This window comes from Patagioenas fasciata, chromosome 3 (assembly GCF_037038585.1).
Source record: "Patagioenas fasciata isolate bPatFas1 chromosome 3, bPatFas1.hap1, whole genome shotgun sequence".
NCBI classification, from domain to species: Eukaryota; Metazoa; Chordata; class Aves; order Columbiformes; family Columbidae; genus Patagioenas; species Patagioenas fasciata.
The window spans coordinates 29,581,731-29,598,558 of record NC_092522.1 but is presented as its reverse complement, the minus strand read 5'-3'; the positions used below and the strand labels follow the sequence as shown (position 1 = coordinate 29,598,558).

Here is a 16,828-nt window from a genome sequence, read left to right as displayed (position 1 = left end):
AAACTCAAGTCTTTGCAACAATTATTATTATACCAGGGAAAGCATCTTCAAAGGATTTTTATTGCAGAGGTGAAGTGACTGAGTCATTCCATTATTTTATCTTCATGTGTATTTTAAAGAGAGATGCTGTCATATTACATATATATAACAGTACATCCTCTTCTTTTGTATTGGCAATTGTGCACCCAAAAGCCCTCATAATTGCCTCCAGTTTGAGAGGCCGTGTGTCATATTGCTGGATTGTGGCTCCAGAGCAGGTAGCAGCATGTGTCGGGCTATTACTGGACCGGTGACTGGCTCTGGGAACCAGAGGGAAAACGGGTTGTATGATAGCAAATTTACCCCCTGAGCACAGAGTTCTAACGCTACTGCCCTATGTTGCTAATAACACTTCCAACCAATCTAGCTGAAATAGTTTTCTAAAATCAGTGTAACTTTCTACCTTCATAGCTGTCTGCCTGTTTTCACTCTCCTTAGCTAAGGCAGCAAGAATTGTTTTGTGAACTCTGCTTTTGCTGTTAAGATTTACCTCTGACTTTTCAGGACCAACACAAAAACTATTTCATATGGATTTGAGCAGGTCTAAGCAACAGAGAGAAAGCAATCCAACAGACTGCCTGCCAGTGACCCAAAGAAAAGCTATTCTCATTCAGATGGAGAAGGGAAAGCGGATTCTTTCGTCTCCCCCAATAGTATGAACTGACATCACCCCTTTATTAATGCTCACCTAACATCAGTACCAGCACATATGTGCAAGGGACAGCCCATGTATGCAGGCAGTCCAAAAGATGCACATGCCACAAACATTTCTCAGCAGAAAGGGTGGAAAGGTTATCAAGGGTTGAGATCCAGCTAAACCAGTCTGTGTGTTAGAAAAGAGGTGGTTTGCTGCAGCCACCTGTGCATAATTGAAGCCGTCTTCCCCAGTTATCAATGAAAGCCAGTTGATGTGCTGGATGATCCAGCAGTCTGCTCTCTGCACAAAACAAGCAACATATAAAACCAGTAAAACCACTGGAATCAAGAAATAAGGGCTTGTATCCTGGGAAACAAAACGCCACAGAAAGCTGCTCAGTGAAATTAAGCACACAAAATTGCACAAGGCTCACCTATCTTCTAGCAAAGGTTAACGCCCTTACACTTTTGCATGGAATAGTTTCAAACTAGGCAACTGCACAACTGTATGTAGAAATCCCTCAACAGGGTTTCCTTACACATCAGAAAAGTATACCTATCTTATTTGTGAAACAAGTGATAATAAACCTATAACATATTACACAAGTCACACCATCTTAGATGTGACTGTCAACAAAACTCACCTAGAACCAGCACAGAAGGCTGGGGAGCACATACATATACACAGAGGGATGAACATGTTCCCCAGTCCAGGCTGTGTTTTAATCACAGTTCAAACAAAGCTGTTCTTTAAATTGTGACCGGCCCATTTCCTAATATGGCCGTTAGATTTTAAGAATCTGTGTGTGCGTGGCTCGTACTGGCACTGCTTTTTTTAGAGTGCTGTCACCTGCCTATGTTATTCTGTAGGTCCCCAGTTCAGTAGGTTTCTTAAGTACAGCCTGAACTTTAAAGACCTCTTAAATCCAATGGAAGTCTGTGGATTTAAACAATATGGTTATAGTTTGGGGTATTCCTGAGTGCCTGTCTGAGCTGGGAGCTCTAAGTAGATTTATTAATTTGAAAAAAATGTAGGGTGCTTAGTGCTAGTAATTAGTTGCTGACTCCCAAATCTATATTTTGAGCAAGAATTCTGGTTATATTGTAAAGCTATGAACAGCTTTGTTTTGAGAAGGCTACTTGACTCCCAAAGTACTACGGTATTCATACTACCTGCAAGAATCATGTCACACCACCTCAAACATAAGCTTACAATTTTAAACAAATCCATTTCTGATTTTAGGCATTTGTTTTATATTCAAGCATACTAGGAACTCCACTTCTGCTATACACAATCCTTAGAAAATTACAGTCCTTAGCCTGTAGTAACAGATCAGCAAAATGTGGGGTTATATTTCAATATTAGGGTTTTTTATTTGTTTCTCTCTGGGCAGAGAAGGACAGAAAGCAACTGTTTCACTTTTGCTGAAACTGAAATAATCCATAACTAGCTCTGATTAGAGCCAATGCTCTGAGTAAAGATGATGAAAATCAAGCACTCTATATTAGCAAGCTACTAATCTACACATTCATTTTGACCATGGCAGTTAGGTACGAAGGGCTTAAAAAAAAGTAAATCACTGTCACTTCCTTCAAATTGCTCCAGGATTTAATTTAAAATATAGTCAGTGATCTCCGACTCAGTAACCTAAAGCTAAGTTACACCTAAACGCAATAGCTTTATTTGTATGAGGTGAATCAGAGCCTCCAGATATTGATGGAAGAAGTGATGGTATTTGCAGTGTACTTGAATTCTTCCAGAATATCAAGCGACTCAAAGAAGAGTTTCTATTGACCCAAAATACAGCTTTTACATAACACACAAACTGTATCTAAAAAACCCCTCCCACTTAAGAAGGGCTCCTTTCCAGCCTCCTCCACATCTAAAGAAACAAATTTACAGAAACTCTGCCTCTCAGTAGATGTGACTGTAGCCACAGAAAAGGACAATTTGGATTATCATTTAGATCTTTGGAGAATAAAGTGACATCTCTGACAACTCATACAAAAATGTTTTGTTCTCACTTTGCCTCTGAGCTTAAAATCTCACAAAAAAAAAAAAGATCTTGCATAAAACAAACTCTGCAGTCTTGCAAGATGCATACTACTTGTGTTATTTAAGAATTACATGCTTGTTGAGTACATCAAAAAGGACTTCAGCTCTTCAAATGTCTAAGATGGAAGGGGAAGGATCAAGTTCAGTATTTCAGACAGAACCAAAGGCTTCAGTAAGGTACATGCTCTGCATTTATTTCCAAATGCAAGCCTGTAGATTTTGCTTTTCTGGAAATTTTTTTCTAAAAGGTACTACATATTAGAAAGTCACGGGGTTTTCAAGAGGAAACATCAGCAACGTAATTACCTTGTGATTAAAGTACTTCACTGGAAATGTGAACATTTCAGTTGAGTTCCTATTATACTCATCTTGCGCACTTTTGGGGAAGTCATTAAAATTTCCATGTTATCTCACTTTCTGAGAGGAGAATTTATCAAATTATGGCTGTCTTTTAGTTAGATTGGATGCCCCTTCTTTCTCTTGTACATCTTCAGCTCCTAGCATGGCAAGCCCCATTCTTTTTCACTGTTTCCATGTCAGCAATGAAGATTTCTGAACCACATGGCTCTCAGTTAGAAGGCAGAAAAGAAGAGGGGTTAACTGTTCACATTTTCAATACAGGAAGAATGGATTATCAAATAAAACTAGTACACATTAGTTTGAGGCAAGCAAAATACAGTTTTCTACAGCAAAGTTGTAGTTCAGATGTGGAACTCTGCCATGGGAGTGCCACAAATGCTAGAAGTTTACATGAGTTCAAAAAAGAAAACGCCACAATCTAAACAAACTACCGAAAGAAAAAGCCACATAGGGCAATTATGGACAGAAGGACCATTTCTGGCTCCAAAAGTCTCGAAGTTACAAGGCACAGTAAGTTGGAGGCTATATACAAGATACTGTAATTGTCTGTACTGTTGTATTTGCTTGCCTTGTTCTTTTTTCCTTACACTCATGCCACTGGCTGTTATCTCACATACAGATTGCACATCAGATCAAGCAGACCTTTGACTCAATCCAGTTTTTCCATTTTCTGGCTATGAAATTTCCTTCTCAATCACAGAACTGAACCAATGAAGGTTTTGCAAGCCTCATTATCTTCATGTGGCTCTGCTGACTGGGCAAACTGCATGGTATGAAACAAACAAAAACATGCCACTTCTCAAATCATACTGTAGTACAATTTATGGCAGGCTATAATAGCAATTTGTAAGAGAATTTTTAAGAGGATGGTTTTATCCTTTTTCAGTAGTGCCTACATAGAGCACACCAATGTTGCAGAGAATGTTTATCCACTGTCAACAATATGCTGAACAACAGTGAACAACCACTACAAGCTGCACTGAAATTATGCATCTTGCGTGATCTCAGTGTAAAAAAAAAAAAAAAAAAAAAAAAAGCTAAGCAGCACCAAGTTGCATATGGCTCACCTTAATATTCTCTTCTGAAGGAGATGATGAACCCTGGAGCCTCCCAACTCCAGCAACCAAAGCCTGCTCCCATGGAATTAACCTATTTTCCAGACAGGTCTTGCTCAGTGGCCGTGGGGATGGTGAAAATAACCCTGAACCTCAAGGGGTTTGTAGTGGCTTGTTTACAGCGTAGCTCAGTTATACAAATACAAGACAGGTGCTGTTCCCAGCAAACTTTCACTGGAGTGAACGTGGCCACTGAATGATCCCAGATCTCTGATGGTGCCACCATGGCAACCTTTGCAAAAGCCACAGTCCTGTACCAGCTTGCTTCCAAGGCTCAGCGCTAGCAAGATGGGAGCTAGAGAGGTAGCTTTGGCATTCTTCCCTGGCTGCCCCCACTGTAAGACAGAGCACCAGCTATTTTCAGCCCTATTACGGTTGTAGTTGAAGAGCTGTAGATTCATTTGTTCAAGGGAAAACAAGTGCCAGCATATGCAATGAGGGATGGCATGGTGCTGAGCACCCTATTGTATATGGCCTGCCAAGACTCCTCCTTTCTAATCCCCGCTGAAGAACATGTTGGAACAGGGGAAGTGGATAATAAAGGCCCGTTCACAACTTTGCTTTAGCTAAGGTGGACTTCAGTCACTATTCCTCACTTGCACTGTACTAAGTGAGGGGGTTTAACTTGGAAAAGTCCCCTCCCAAAGGAAAATTCACCTCCTTCCCTTCCAGTTTGGATGCTACAGCCCGCTTAGATCTGTTCCTGAAGGCATTCTCACAGAAAGTTACCCAGCTGGCAAGCAGCAATCCCATGTCTAGCACTTAAAAGGCTCAACAGCAAGTCCAAGAGGCTGTGTCTGCACCTACACTGCAGAGGGCAGAAACACCACCTAGGTGTTCAAACCAATTGCATGCCCCACCTGCATCCTACTCCATGTCAAGGGTGTGAAGGGAGAACAGGGGAGAGACAGCCATGCAATCTCTCCTTTCTCTGGGAATACCTGGCTTACAGGCTGAAAACCACAATAGCACCTTTTAGCTAGTCTGGACACTAGAGACAAGTGCCTCAACAGAGCTGCTTGCACAACTTCAATCAAGGAAGGAAGGCTCCAAGAATGGATAAATACCAAAGCAGATTTGTCAGAGACTATGGACTCTCCATCCTCAGAGATTTACAACAATGGACAGAACAAGACCCTGAGCAACCTGATCTGACTTGCAAGTAGGAGGTTGAAGCACAATACCTCCAGAGGTCCCTTTAAACCCCAGTTATTCTGCGATTCTAGAGAATGAAGCAAAAGCCATCACAATACCGAAATACCAACTGTTTATCAGGCAAGGTTGAACTTCTCTGGCTATTCAGGAGCACAAACTACCCAACCAAGTCTCAGAGGGAAATGGCATTTTGTAGCTTTTGGAGGAAATGATACCATGTTAAACTGACTTAAAACATGAGATTTCTCCTCTTGCACAAAGACATTGTCACAACATGACTTAAGATACAGGATGCCAATTTTTGTTCTGTTAGTCTTAACAACTCTCACTCCCCCGCCTCACATGCCGTAAAGAGGAGAGTGGGAAAGGTCTATATCATCAGATCTTCTACTGTACCTGAGTATGACAGGCCCACAGTAGGAAGGAGGTATTTTGGCACACATATCCTCCAGCTGCAGCCGTTCTCCTGGGCTGATATCATAGCTCTGCTTTGGATAGCTGATCAGCCAGCCATAGTCCACTCCAGTCTTGATCTTGCGATACTCATTCTCCCGCTCTCGCTGCTGCTTCTCTGCCTGCTTGGTCTGCCAGCTCAGCTCCATCATTAGTGTCTCGGCCACCATTTCTGTAGGGTTCCTCTGGGAAATGCGGTTTGGGGGCTCATTCCACCTGAACCAGGATGCCAGTGACATAGTGCTCTGTGTGTCTTCATTGGGAGTCGGTTGAGGGTAGGGAGGGAGAGAAAAAGAACAGAGCCATCATCAACATACCTCAGCTGAGAAGATTCTCCCCGCACACCCCTCTAGTCTGTTAACCTAAAAGTGCTGCTGGATTAGCCACTTAGAACTAATTGATGCTGAGCACCTTGAGAAATCTCACCCATAGCATCAAACCTGTGTAGAGGGTAAGAAAAAGTGTGAAGAGGCCCTGTTTCCCTTGAACTTCCAGTTGCCATGTAATTAAAGTGATAGTCACAGTTCTTGGGTCTGAAATCAAGTTATAAGGATACCTTGCTCCCTCCAGGTTAGGCTGGGGAAGCAATCTCCTGCCCACATAGAAGAGCTGGGTGTAGAGCGTGCCTGTCTGAACCCTCATGGGAGATCATGACCTTGCAGCACCCTACATGCAAAAACTCAGCACATGGAGTCAAACTACCGCTGGGAGCCATGTTCTAGCTAGAAGGGTATCCTCAGGGGAAGGAGGGCAGAGAGGTGATGTGGGCAGGTTTGCTGCTGCTGTAAGTGGTAGAGCTCCTCTGTACATAGCTAGTACTGGCAGGAGCAACTGTTGCATTAACTACAAGGTTAGCAGAAGCATTACTGCATGCAGGAGAGGCTGCATCATCCTCTGCAAGCTGAAGTTCAACTATCAGTCATGCTAGAACAGCACACCGTAGGCACTACCACCACCACCTCAGGCTGGGCTGGGGGGGGAAAGCGGCAGCATACCAAGGTTTAAACTGGTATTACTTCTAAGTGAGAGGTTTCTGCTGCTGGGGAGTTATGCAGCACTTAGCAGGCAGAACAAACTGCACCAATACCTCATTGAAGATGGAATTAACTCCCCCCACCTATCCAGTCACTTCAAGAGGACAATGCATGGAACAAAGCTACTTACTATTGTATTTGTATTTAAACACAATGGAGTCCAAAGCAGGCACTAGGGATCCAAACAGGAGAAAAACAGCATCTGTTTATTCACACAACACACTTAACATGCCTTGTTGCTCCCTTTCATTAGCCCCCAGGGAGAAGGGGTGGTGCACATAATGGTTGCAGCTGGGATTACCAAAAGGCTCGTCCTGGCAGCAACCCAATCAGGATATGGCATCAAAAGTTAACATGAGGGCAACATATTAAAGAGCTTGATTCTGTAAGGCCTGAGCAAATTCTCACTACTGAGAGACAGAAAGACAGATATAAAAGGGAGAAAAATATTCTTTTGATTTAAGCTACTGTACTGGGGCCTAGAGCCTGTAGTCACAGTGCAAGTCATCAGGAGCTAATAACTACCCAGCACTTTTACTAAAGCTGAGAGCTATGAGGTCCAGACTCCCTAGAAGAGCAATGGTCAGTAGGATTCTGCCTTCAGTGCCTGGAAAACCATCACCATCTGTGGCAGGTGAGAAGGCTGCTTCAGTTGCTTTCGTGCCTTTATCACCTTTTTGCAATGTAGCCTTGTTCTCTCTCAAAAATGTAAATATGTCATACCATTAACAGAAAATGCTCCAAAAGCCTGGACAGTCAGTACAATGTCCCAAGTCTGAAACTACTTCAGGGTCTAATGCTCAGACTTTTCTAGAAACAAGAAGTTTGCCAAACTGCATCAAAGGACTAGTTTCTCTAGTCCTGTATCCTACCTCTCCCAGCAAGCAATACCAGTTTCTTCAGAAGGAAGACATAAAAGGACTGAAAACTTTCACAGGATCTAGCTACCTAGGTGTGGAAGGCCCTAGGTACTCTTCTGAGACTGTATAAATGTTAACACCTTTTCTAGTTTACAGTGCTTATACATGAGAGATCACTGTAGTGACTGTTTTCACCCTGGAGTATCAGCTATGATCATCCTTTTGACAGCAACCGTAGTCAGCAGCTGCTGGAAGTAATCCTGCTCCTGTCTCATCTCTGTGCTCTGTAGGAGGAGGAGCAGCAGGTCCTTTCTTTTGCTTCCATCGCCAGGGTGACTCCAGCTAACAGCTCTCAAATCACCACACAGTGGCCTGGCTGCCTGCTGCTGACTTCCTCCCCCAAGACACGTGAATGAACGCAGGCTGGAGCTGATGTACTGACAGCTTCAACTCCATAATCCCACCATCCTAACATATACCTGAATCTTGCTACATGGTGGCCTCCACTCACCATTACACATTATTAAGGATGAAGATCCTTAAAAATTAAGACATTTTCCTCAGTCCTATCACCCTTTACATATTGCACAGGTGAGCCGTGCTAGCAAAAGTGGGCAGCAGAACAGACCACAAGCTGTTGTAAATTATGTCTCCTGTTTCTTTTCAGCTTATGTGACAACAGCAATTTTTCATAAGCTTTTACTGGTACCTGACCAATTAAGGTATCATTATTATTTCCGTTTGCACCTTCATCTGATGAAGGTGAGCATGGCCTTCTGTATTTTACCAGCCAAGGGTTAGATTACTTTACACTTATTCTATCTATGACCTGGCCTTATGTTGGTTTAACTCTGCTGACTTCAGTGGCATTGGGGTAAATCGGTATAAAGCAGTATAACTGTGAAGCTGAGGAATGTCATTCCAGTTATTTCTAGCTCACCAGCTGTTTCATTATAAAAGGAGCAAGAGGGGAATTTAGTGGTCAGAACTGGGAAAGAAAGCAATGAGACCTGGGCTCTAATTTGACCTGCCCTGGCTTTCACATGGTCTTGGGCTGTTCTTACTTGCCTTCATGTTTGTATCTCACAGGTCTCCCTCAAAGCAAGTAGTTCTGCATGAGGAGAACCTTTTTACCTAGTACTAGTATTGCAGAGGACAATCAGAAGAATATTTTTAATACCTTGTTTGAGCAAGGCCTGCTGAACCTGAGCTTTGCGCTGTCCCAGACCTTTCATAAAGCACCGCTAACAAGCAGATTTGCTTTTGATATGAGAACATGGATACCACTGATTCTGAATGGGGATTCAACTTGTCTCCCGTACATTACTCGAAAAATCTGCTTCCACATAAGGGTCTAACCCAAGCAAAGCACCTCACCTGCAGTTTAAATAACCTGTTCTGAAACGAAGGAAAATCCCATGCAAGCATTTCGTACACAATGGCAGCTTGTGCTGGCTGTTCCTAAGGGAGTCTTGTTTGTATGAGACTGTTTTCTTCTCCATCTCTCATCTATCATCTCCTCCTTTTGGGAGCTGGAAACTGGCCAACTGTATCTAGCAGGCTTGACAAGCCACCACTGTTCCCACTACTGGTCTTAGCAGCCTGCAGAAGATAACTGTGGGCTCCATTAATTGTAGCTGCTGTTTTTAATTTAAAGTTCACATGCAGGCTAATCATTAAATGACTCAAAATGGCTTTCCTATTAGGAAAGACTCAAAGGACTGTCAGCAGAATGTGGGCAACTAAAGGAAGGCAAAAGTTTCAGCTTGACCTTCTTATTCGGGAAAAGGACAAATCTACACTTTGGAAGCATTCATGTTAAAATTGTTAAAAGAAGAGACAATGCCCCATCTGAATACAGATGTTTATATTGTACAATTAGTCCATTTTCTGGTTCCTTCTGAGAGGCTATCCTGGGAACTGACATAACCCTGTTGATGAACTACTCTGGTGTTATTCAAGCAAAATTTCAGAGTGGTTTATGTAAGTTCTACTCCAGAAACAGATCTGTGTTTCAAGACTTTTGCCTCCTTGACCCTAAACCTTTGTCTAGAAGACAAACCTTCCCCTTACAGTATTGATTGCAAGCCTGACAAGCCACCTCACAGAGTTTTACACATGCATTTACTTTAGCTATGTTAGAGTCTGGAATACATCACTGTCTCACGCAGCCTCTGAGGAGTTTCTTCAATTTTTAGTGATTGTTAGAGTTAAATCCCTCTGAGACTTTTTCATGTATAAAAGGTTCCTGTTACCCTTATTTCTAAAGAAGCTTTTTGCCACTCTCCAAATCTCATTTTTGTTCTCCACGTTGTCAGTAAGTCCTGTATTTTTCTTCTCATATACTGCACAGCTTTCCCCATTCTCTTCTCACACATGTTCTGTACAATTTCACCTCATCTCCTACTTTTTACCTTCTCTCGTATTTCCCCATGCAATTTCCTCTTCTTGCTCCAGAGCATGCACCAAAGAATCATCAAAAATATCAAAGTCCACATTCCTTATTTGTCTTCTCACTTTCCTAAAACAGGAATTCAGCCTTTCTTAACTCTTTTACTAACAAAGGAAATATGTTTCTGTAGCTTGCTCTCTGGCTGTTCTGTGACCAAGAGCAGGCTTTTCATATAATCTGACAGACATCAGTCTCCTTCAGGCTCTTGCAGGCTAGATCACCACTTGCTAAGACTTGTTACTGCAAGACTGCTTTCCAGTAAACCATGAGTCAATCAGCAGGACCTGTTTGCTTTGTAGAAGATGAACTTCTGAGAATAAAAAATTCCCTTTCCATTGATCCTTTTCCTGGTTCCTGGCTTCCAGTGTCATCCAGGACAGGAAAGGAATAGGCAGAGGGTGGGAAATGTGCATTTGGGGGCGGGAGGAGGGAAGAGAGAGAGAGAGATAATGCAGATGGATGCTATCTATAATGATTTGTCCTCAGTTTGACAGGTCTCCTGTGGTTTGCTTTTGCCTTCAGAGTCTGTCAGTCCTGGAGCACTACTGACAACCCCTAGTGACTCTCAGTAGTCCTAGGGGTATGGTAGTTGTGTCAGAGCAGGAGAAAAGTCTTAAGCGGCTGGACAGGTAGGAGTCTAATCCAAAGTCTAGTGATGCCAAAGGAGATGTTGTCATTCAGCTGGCTATAGATAGAGTCCCAGAAAATCCACTGTCATCCAGACAAAGCATACCAACAAACTGGACTGAGAAGCTGGGAAATGCCTTCCCTCCCTTCTTGTGGGTGGGAGTTCCTTACTACTGCAGTCAGAGAGCAGAGACAGAATCTGTTCATGCAAGATAGCCAGCCAACCTTTTTCCACACATGTCAGATTAGAGGGTGACAAACAAGGAAAATAATTTCTAAAAAGCGGGACAAGCTCCATCCTCAAATTATGCTCATAATTGTACTTTTAAAAAGACATACAATCATGGGGAAAACAGATAATGTGAGCTTTTTTTTTTTTTTTTAATTTGCATCTTTAGTGAAGTTTGTATCACACTATACAGAAAAGTCCAGTGTCCTTCAAATAGCCAATAGCATCTAGTATCTCCCCAGACTGAAAATCGTAGTTAGATTAAAGCTGTTTGGGCTACACCCATCTCTGAAGTCTGTATGTGCTAACTGATGCAACATTTAACCAGCTTCACAGGCAGAATTTGTGGTCATGGCTACGCTGCTAGCTATACCATAAAGCAACACTGAGTAGCAACAGCATCAGAGAGGAACCCCACATTTTATTTCTCCTGTGATCAAGATATTTTAAACAAAGAATCTTACTAAGTTCTAATTAAGAAACTGCTACCAACACCATCTCAATTTTATTTATATAGTCCACCATATCTTTCTAAAAGAATCCCTGCTCTCCATCCTCCGCTGCTTCTCTGCAGTTACTGACCATTATCCTCTCCCTACAGAGACTTTTAACTTACCAGGGCCCAAAGAATCCTACTTCCTATCTGTCTGAAGTCTCCCTTCTTGTTTAGTGACAGGGAGGATTACAGTGTTTACAGCTACTTGCCATGTGATTGTAATCTCAGTGGAAATTATTATAACCTCAGCCTGAGAACCAACATCTATCTCCCAAAGTTGCTACGAGGCAATTAACGCTGAAAAGGCTGTAGATAGAGCTTTTCAATCAAGAAAGTAAAAGCAATGCAAATATCACTATATTAATACAGCAGCATTTCTCATTCTGACCTGCAGAATAAAGAGAGAGAGCTCCTGGGGACACTCGGGATTTGCTTATAGACCACAGCAGAGAATTCACGTTTTGCTTTACATACTGATTCTCTTGTGATGGACACAAGCTATTTCTGGACAAAAAAACCCCAACAAACAGTGGATAAAGTATATGCATAGACATGACCCTGTTACAAGCAGCAAGGAGCTTTAAATAACAGAAGTATAGGGGATCAAGCTAACAGTCTAAATGCAACATGATTTATTGTCAAGTCTTCATGGCTTCAGGTGTTTAAGGACAGCAAAAAGAGCCTCACAGTGGTGTTTAAGAGCAAGCTAACCGTGACAAGGCACTGTGGCACACAGCACGACCCTGCATGCCAGCTAATGCCTGTCTGCCCCTAGCAGGGCAGCGCTCTGGTCCGATCAGCCTGCCACAGGCTGACAGCTCCCGCTGCTGTCAGAGGCTGCTGCTGAATGACAAGCACTCTCAAAAATGTGCAAGAAGCATGCTGCTGTTTGGCATACTGTCTAATTTCTGTATTAGTTTTTCTCTGGGAGACTCTGCATTCTCAGCATTTTAGAAATGGGCTGGCTCTTTATCTGGTGTAATTGCCACAGAGAGTTACAAGTCACTTAAACCATTTGTGAATGTGCACAACTGTAAAAATCACTGCTGGGAAGCATAACAGAAGGACAGTCAGAGCATATCACAAGGTGCTGCAAGACTAAAGAGAAACAAAATTGGTACCCTTTCTACCAAAAGAAAGCTGGAGTGGCCTTCTGCAAAATACCACAATAGTTACGGTGCACATGGGTATTTTGGGCACACATTTTCTACAGCTAGTAGCCCTCAAAAGATTTTTGTAAGGAAACCCTTTAAAATTGAGAACACACCAAAAATACTGCTCTCGCCTCCCCAGCATTTGTGTAGTTTGTAATACGTTCTTAGAGCTTCAGTCTTTTAACAAGTCTTCTGGTGCATTTTACATCTGCACTTTGATTGCAGAGGAGTAAAGGGACAAGAATTTAGCATGAACTGTGCTCCACATTCAGGTATGAATGAGAAAGGTGGTTTTCAATCAGCAGTCAAAACATGAAGAGGTAGCTGATCTAACTAGTACAGCTTCATGATCTTCAGCAGAGCTGCACTGATATAAAACAGATTTGCCTCACTGAAATAAATAAAAGAGCAGTGTTGATTAACTCCAGATGAAAACCTGGTCTACAGATCTTAAAGAAAAAGTGAAGGAAGGGCCCAATAGCCTAGAGCTCTACTAGTGGCTGGGACTCTGCTGCAAATAATCTTCGTGTTATCTGCAGAAGCGAAAGGGTGGGTGTTACTCAAATCTGCTTATGAAGCAGACTAGCATTTTACAGTTTGTCTACTTATCAAACCAAATGAGTTCCATCTGCTGGAAAACAGGACTATTTTCATGCCAAATTCCCACTTGTGCTTTAAACAATATTTTCTAATAGCAACAATAAAAACACTCAATCATATAAAACTTATACTGGACTGTTACCTAAGCCTACTGAATCCAGGAAGTTAAAACATACTGATATACTCTGTTTGCATAACTTGTCATTAAAGCTCCTATATTTTGCTCAGATATGACTACCTTGGTATGGTGGGTCAAACATACCTTCAATTCTATATCTTACTTTGATCTCTGCAGACTGTTAAGTCAGGTTTCCAGTCAGGACAGAGGGACCTAAAGTATTCTTCACCGTTCACTCAGCCATGTAAATGAGAGTTTGGAAAGTAACACAGACATGTAGCTTTCCTGTTATTAAAACTGCTCTAACCACAAAAAAATATTCCTGCAATAAAGCAGCAATAGCATCTGATGGAAGGCTGCTCCAGCACAAAAGGCTTTCCAAAGTAAAACTCAGAGAGATCCCCTGCTCATCTTTCTCTATTTTACTGTCATTGTAATTACACAACATTATCAAAGGGATAGTAATGTCACAAACTGGAATTTCTAATACTGCCATTCACAGCAGACACATCTATAAAATTTCGCAAAGTAAGTGCTTGAAATTCAAAAGCATATTTCACCTGTTGTCGGGTCCACTGACTTTGTTTTTTATCATATGTTGTGATGTAAATCAAACTAAGTGCTGCGAAAATGGGTGGGTGAAATGTGCATTTTCTACCCAGATTGAGGACTGATTCCACTGTGAAAGCAGGAGTAACTCATTGCATCATAAGGTAAGAATGCATTTTAACTGATGCCTGTACATTTCTACTCAGTACTGAGCCTTGTTTACAGTATCTTTATGAAAGAATACTTACTGGAGATCCCCAAAATATTACTCTGTCTCAGTTCACTGCAGAACTATTAACCTATGTGGGAGTTTTCCCTGTATTGGATAATACTAGGTCTAGTGTTAAAGTTTGGTCCTTGTGACAGGAGTTCCTTAAAAATACACATAGTTTTAAAATCAGCACCCAAAAGAAGAATGCTACATTTACAGTATGAAAACTTAAGCCTCTCTTTGTAGAGATCCCATATAGCACAGGGAGCAACCAGAAGAGCTCTGGGAAAGCTCATGCTTTTCTTCCTGCAATAGCTGTATGACCCACCGATGGCCCATCCACAGACAGCACTCCGACAAGCAGCGAAGAATGCTGTCGAGACAGATTTTAATTAATGTGTTAGCATTAGGAGATGTATAGTGTAGTCTCTTCTCAGTTACACTGCCTTAACTCCAAAGCTATCTGACTGACCTCAGCGGTAGCATCCTGATCTTACTACACGTTGGACTTCAGCACTGAAGCCACTTAATAGAGCAGGTGTCTAATCCGAGAGACCCTAAACAAGAGTAGCGTAAACACAGGTCAGCATAAACCATGCTTTCCTCCTCATCTGCCTGTTCTTTACATAACCACTTACCCAGTGCTAATCCACGCAGGCAGCCCCATGGTGCTGTGCCCGAGCCCAGCCTGGGAGAGCTGTTGGAGCACCCCTAGCCCCCTTCCTTGCCCACCCAGCCCGGCTCACCTTTGGGAGCAGTGCTCCTGCTGCTTGTGTGGACAGACGGAGCCAGAGCGAGCCAAGAGGGTACCAGAGAGAGGACGTGGCGTGAAGTCAAGCCCTCTGAACTGGCATGGCAGGCTTAAACCCACCTCGGGGTATGGATTAGCCCTGGTGACGAGGGATGACAGCTGGGTTTACAGCAGCGCTGCTGAGCTATGGGGGCTTGGCCCGGTGCCTCTGGAAGATACAGCTACTGCCGGGAAGCGGACACTTCTCGATTTAGGCAGACTTTGGCACCTGTTTAAAAATCCCTCCAAAACCTGAGAACTTCGTGGGGTTTTCTAATCTGCAACTGAGCTGGCACTTTGACGAAATGAACACAATTCACAGGTTTAGGATTTTGTAAAGCTGCTAAAGCACGGTCGCTGTTTGACTCCCGCTGCCCCGCGCCTCCACCCCGCGGCCGTCGCCCACCCCGGCTCCGCGCCTAACGGTTCCAACGGCTCTAACGGCTCTGTCCGGCGCAGGGCGGGCAGCGCGCGGCCGCCGCCGCCTGACAGGAGCCTCTCGGGCCGGGCAGCGACAACCACACCGGCGGCAAACGCAGAAACTGCCCGGAGGGGAAACCCCAACCCCAGGACACACAGCGGTCCGCTCCGCTCGGCGCCGCTTCCGTCCCGCCGGGCGCCACACGGCACCCCGCCCGCCCGCCGGCAGCGTCCCCTCCTCCTTACCGCGGCCACCCGCTCCCGTCCCGCCGCCGACGCTGAGGCGAGCGGCCGCGCCGGGGCAGCGCCGCCTCAACACCGCCTCTTCGCCCAAGTTGAGCGGAGCCGCCGCTGCCCAACCGCTGCCGCCGGCTTCAGGCGCTCCCGCCGCCGGCAGCCGCTGTTGCCATAGCGACCACGCTAAACCGCTTTGGCCCAGGGGCGGCGCGCTCGGCCCCGGTCCCGGGACGGCGCCGACCCCCCCCGCGGGGGTCTACCTCTATACATTGAATTTTCGTTGATAAATAACAGTGCCGCAAATTGATCTATTTAATTTACTTATTGCCGGGGGGTCAGTAATAGCTACAGCTGCCCAAGGGGCTTCTGTCACAGAAGTTACAGGGGTTTCACTGCGTTTGGAGGGATGAAGAAGGGCAAAGCATCAACACAGGAGCTGGAAGGGCATGGCATGGACTACGAGTATGAGGAGGGACAGCTGTGCTGTTGGGAAGGTGAAGGACAGGCCATGTAGCGCTTCATCTGAGAAATAAGCACATTACAAGCAGGTGTCCGGGCACTGGGAGCTGCAAGAGAAGTGCCCGGATTTTGGAAATCCTGAGAGGTGACTTTATTTAGTAAGAGGACAGTGAGGAGAATTGTATTTAGTAAGGGGTCAGTGAGATAAAAAGGAGTTAAAATTGGCCTGGAGACCACCTGAGAGACAGGAGATTGCACAGGGGCATGGGCAGTCACGGAGCAGCCCCCTGCACCTTGTGGGGCACCTTCTGTCAGGGGACAGGACCTCTGCAAGCTCCTGACTCCTCACTCTGCATCTTCCTGCAGTGCAAAAATGTGCGGAGGTGTCCCCGGTGTCATTGGCCAAACCCCCACCAAATTAGAGGGGAGTCAAGCTGCGCCAGAGGGTCACAGAGCTACAGGCTCGGTGAAGGCAGCCACACGGACTGGTGCCACCGCTCCTGGACATGTAAAACCTGAGGGTGTGTGTCAAGTCCACCAAGTTCCTGCTCAAAAGCTTTCATAAATTAGGGCCCACATCTGACACCTTGTTATTTATGCTGTACTTAGACAGCCAAAGGACAGCATATGCATAAATGAAAGCAAAGGGAAGGAGGAACCTACGTTTCAAAATAGACCAGCTAAACAATTACAGGTTAAAAGATGCCCAGTGCAGTCTAAATTAAAATGTATGAGGAAGGTTTTTTTGTTTAATGTCTAGTTTATTATTAGATCAAAT

The 16,828-nt window shown here is 44.0% G+C and overlaps 1 protein-coding gene across 4 annotated transcripts in view; it reads right to left on the bottom strand.

Annotated features, from left to right (window-relative positions):
• RD3 (RD3 regulator of GUCY2D) overlaps positions 1–16,828 on the bottom strand; it is a 42,070-nt gene that overhangs the window by 5,911 nt on the left and 19,331 nt on the right. For 2 of the 4 annotated variants that reach the window (XM_071806007.1, XM_071806008.1), the window contains exon 2: positions 5,758–6,067. In XM_071806007.1, coding sequence (XP_071662108.1) covers positions 5,758–6,053 — 296 coding nt within the window. In that variant the 5' untranslated portion in view covers positions 6,054–6,067. Of the gene's footprint in view, positions 1–5,757; positions 6,068–14,890; positions 14,995–15,600; positions 15,752–16,828 lie in introns of those variants that run through there. The other 2 variants (XM_065835517.2, XM_071806006.1) reach the window with 2 other exon arrangements.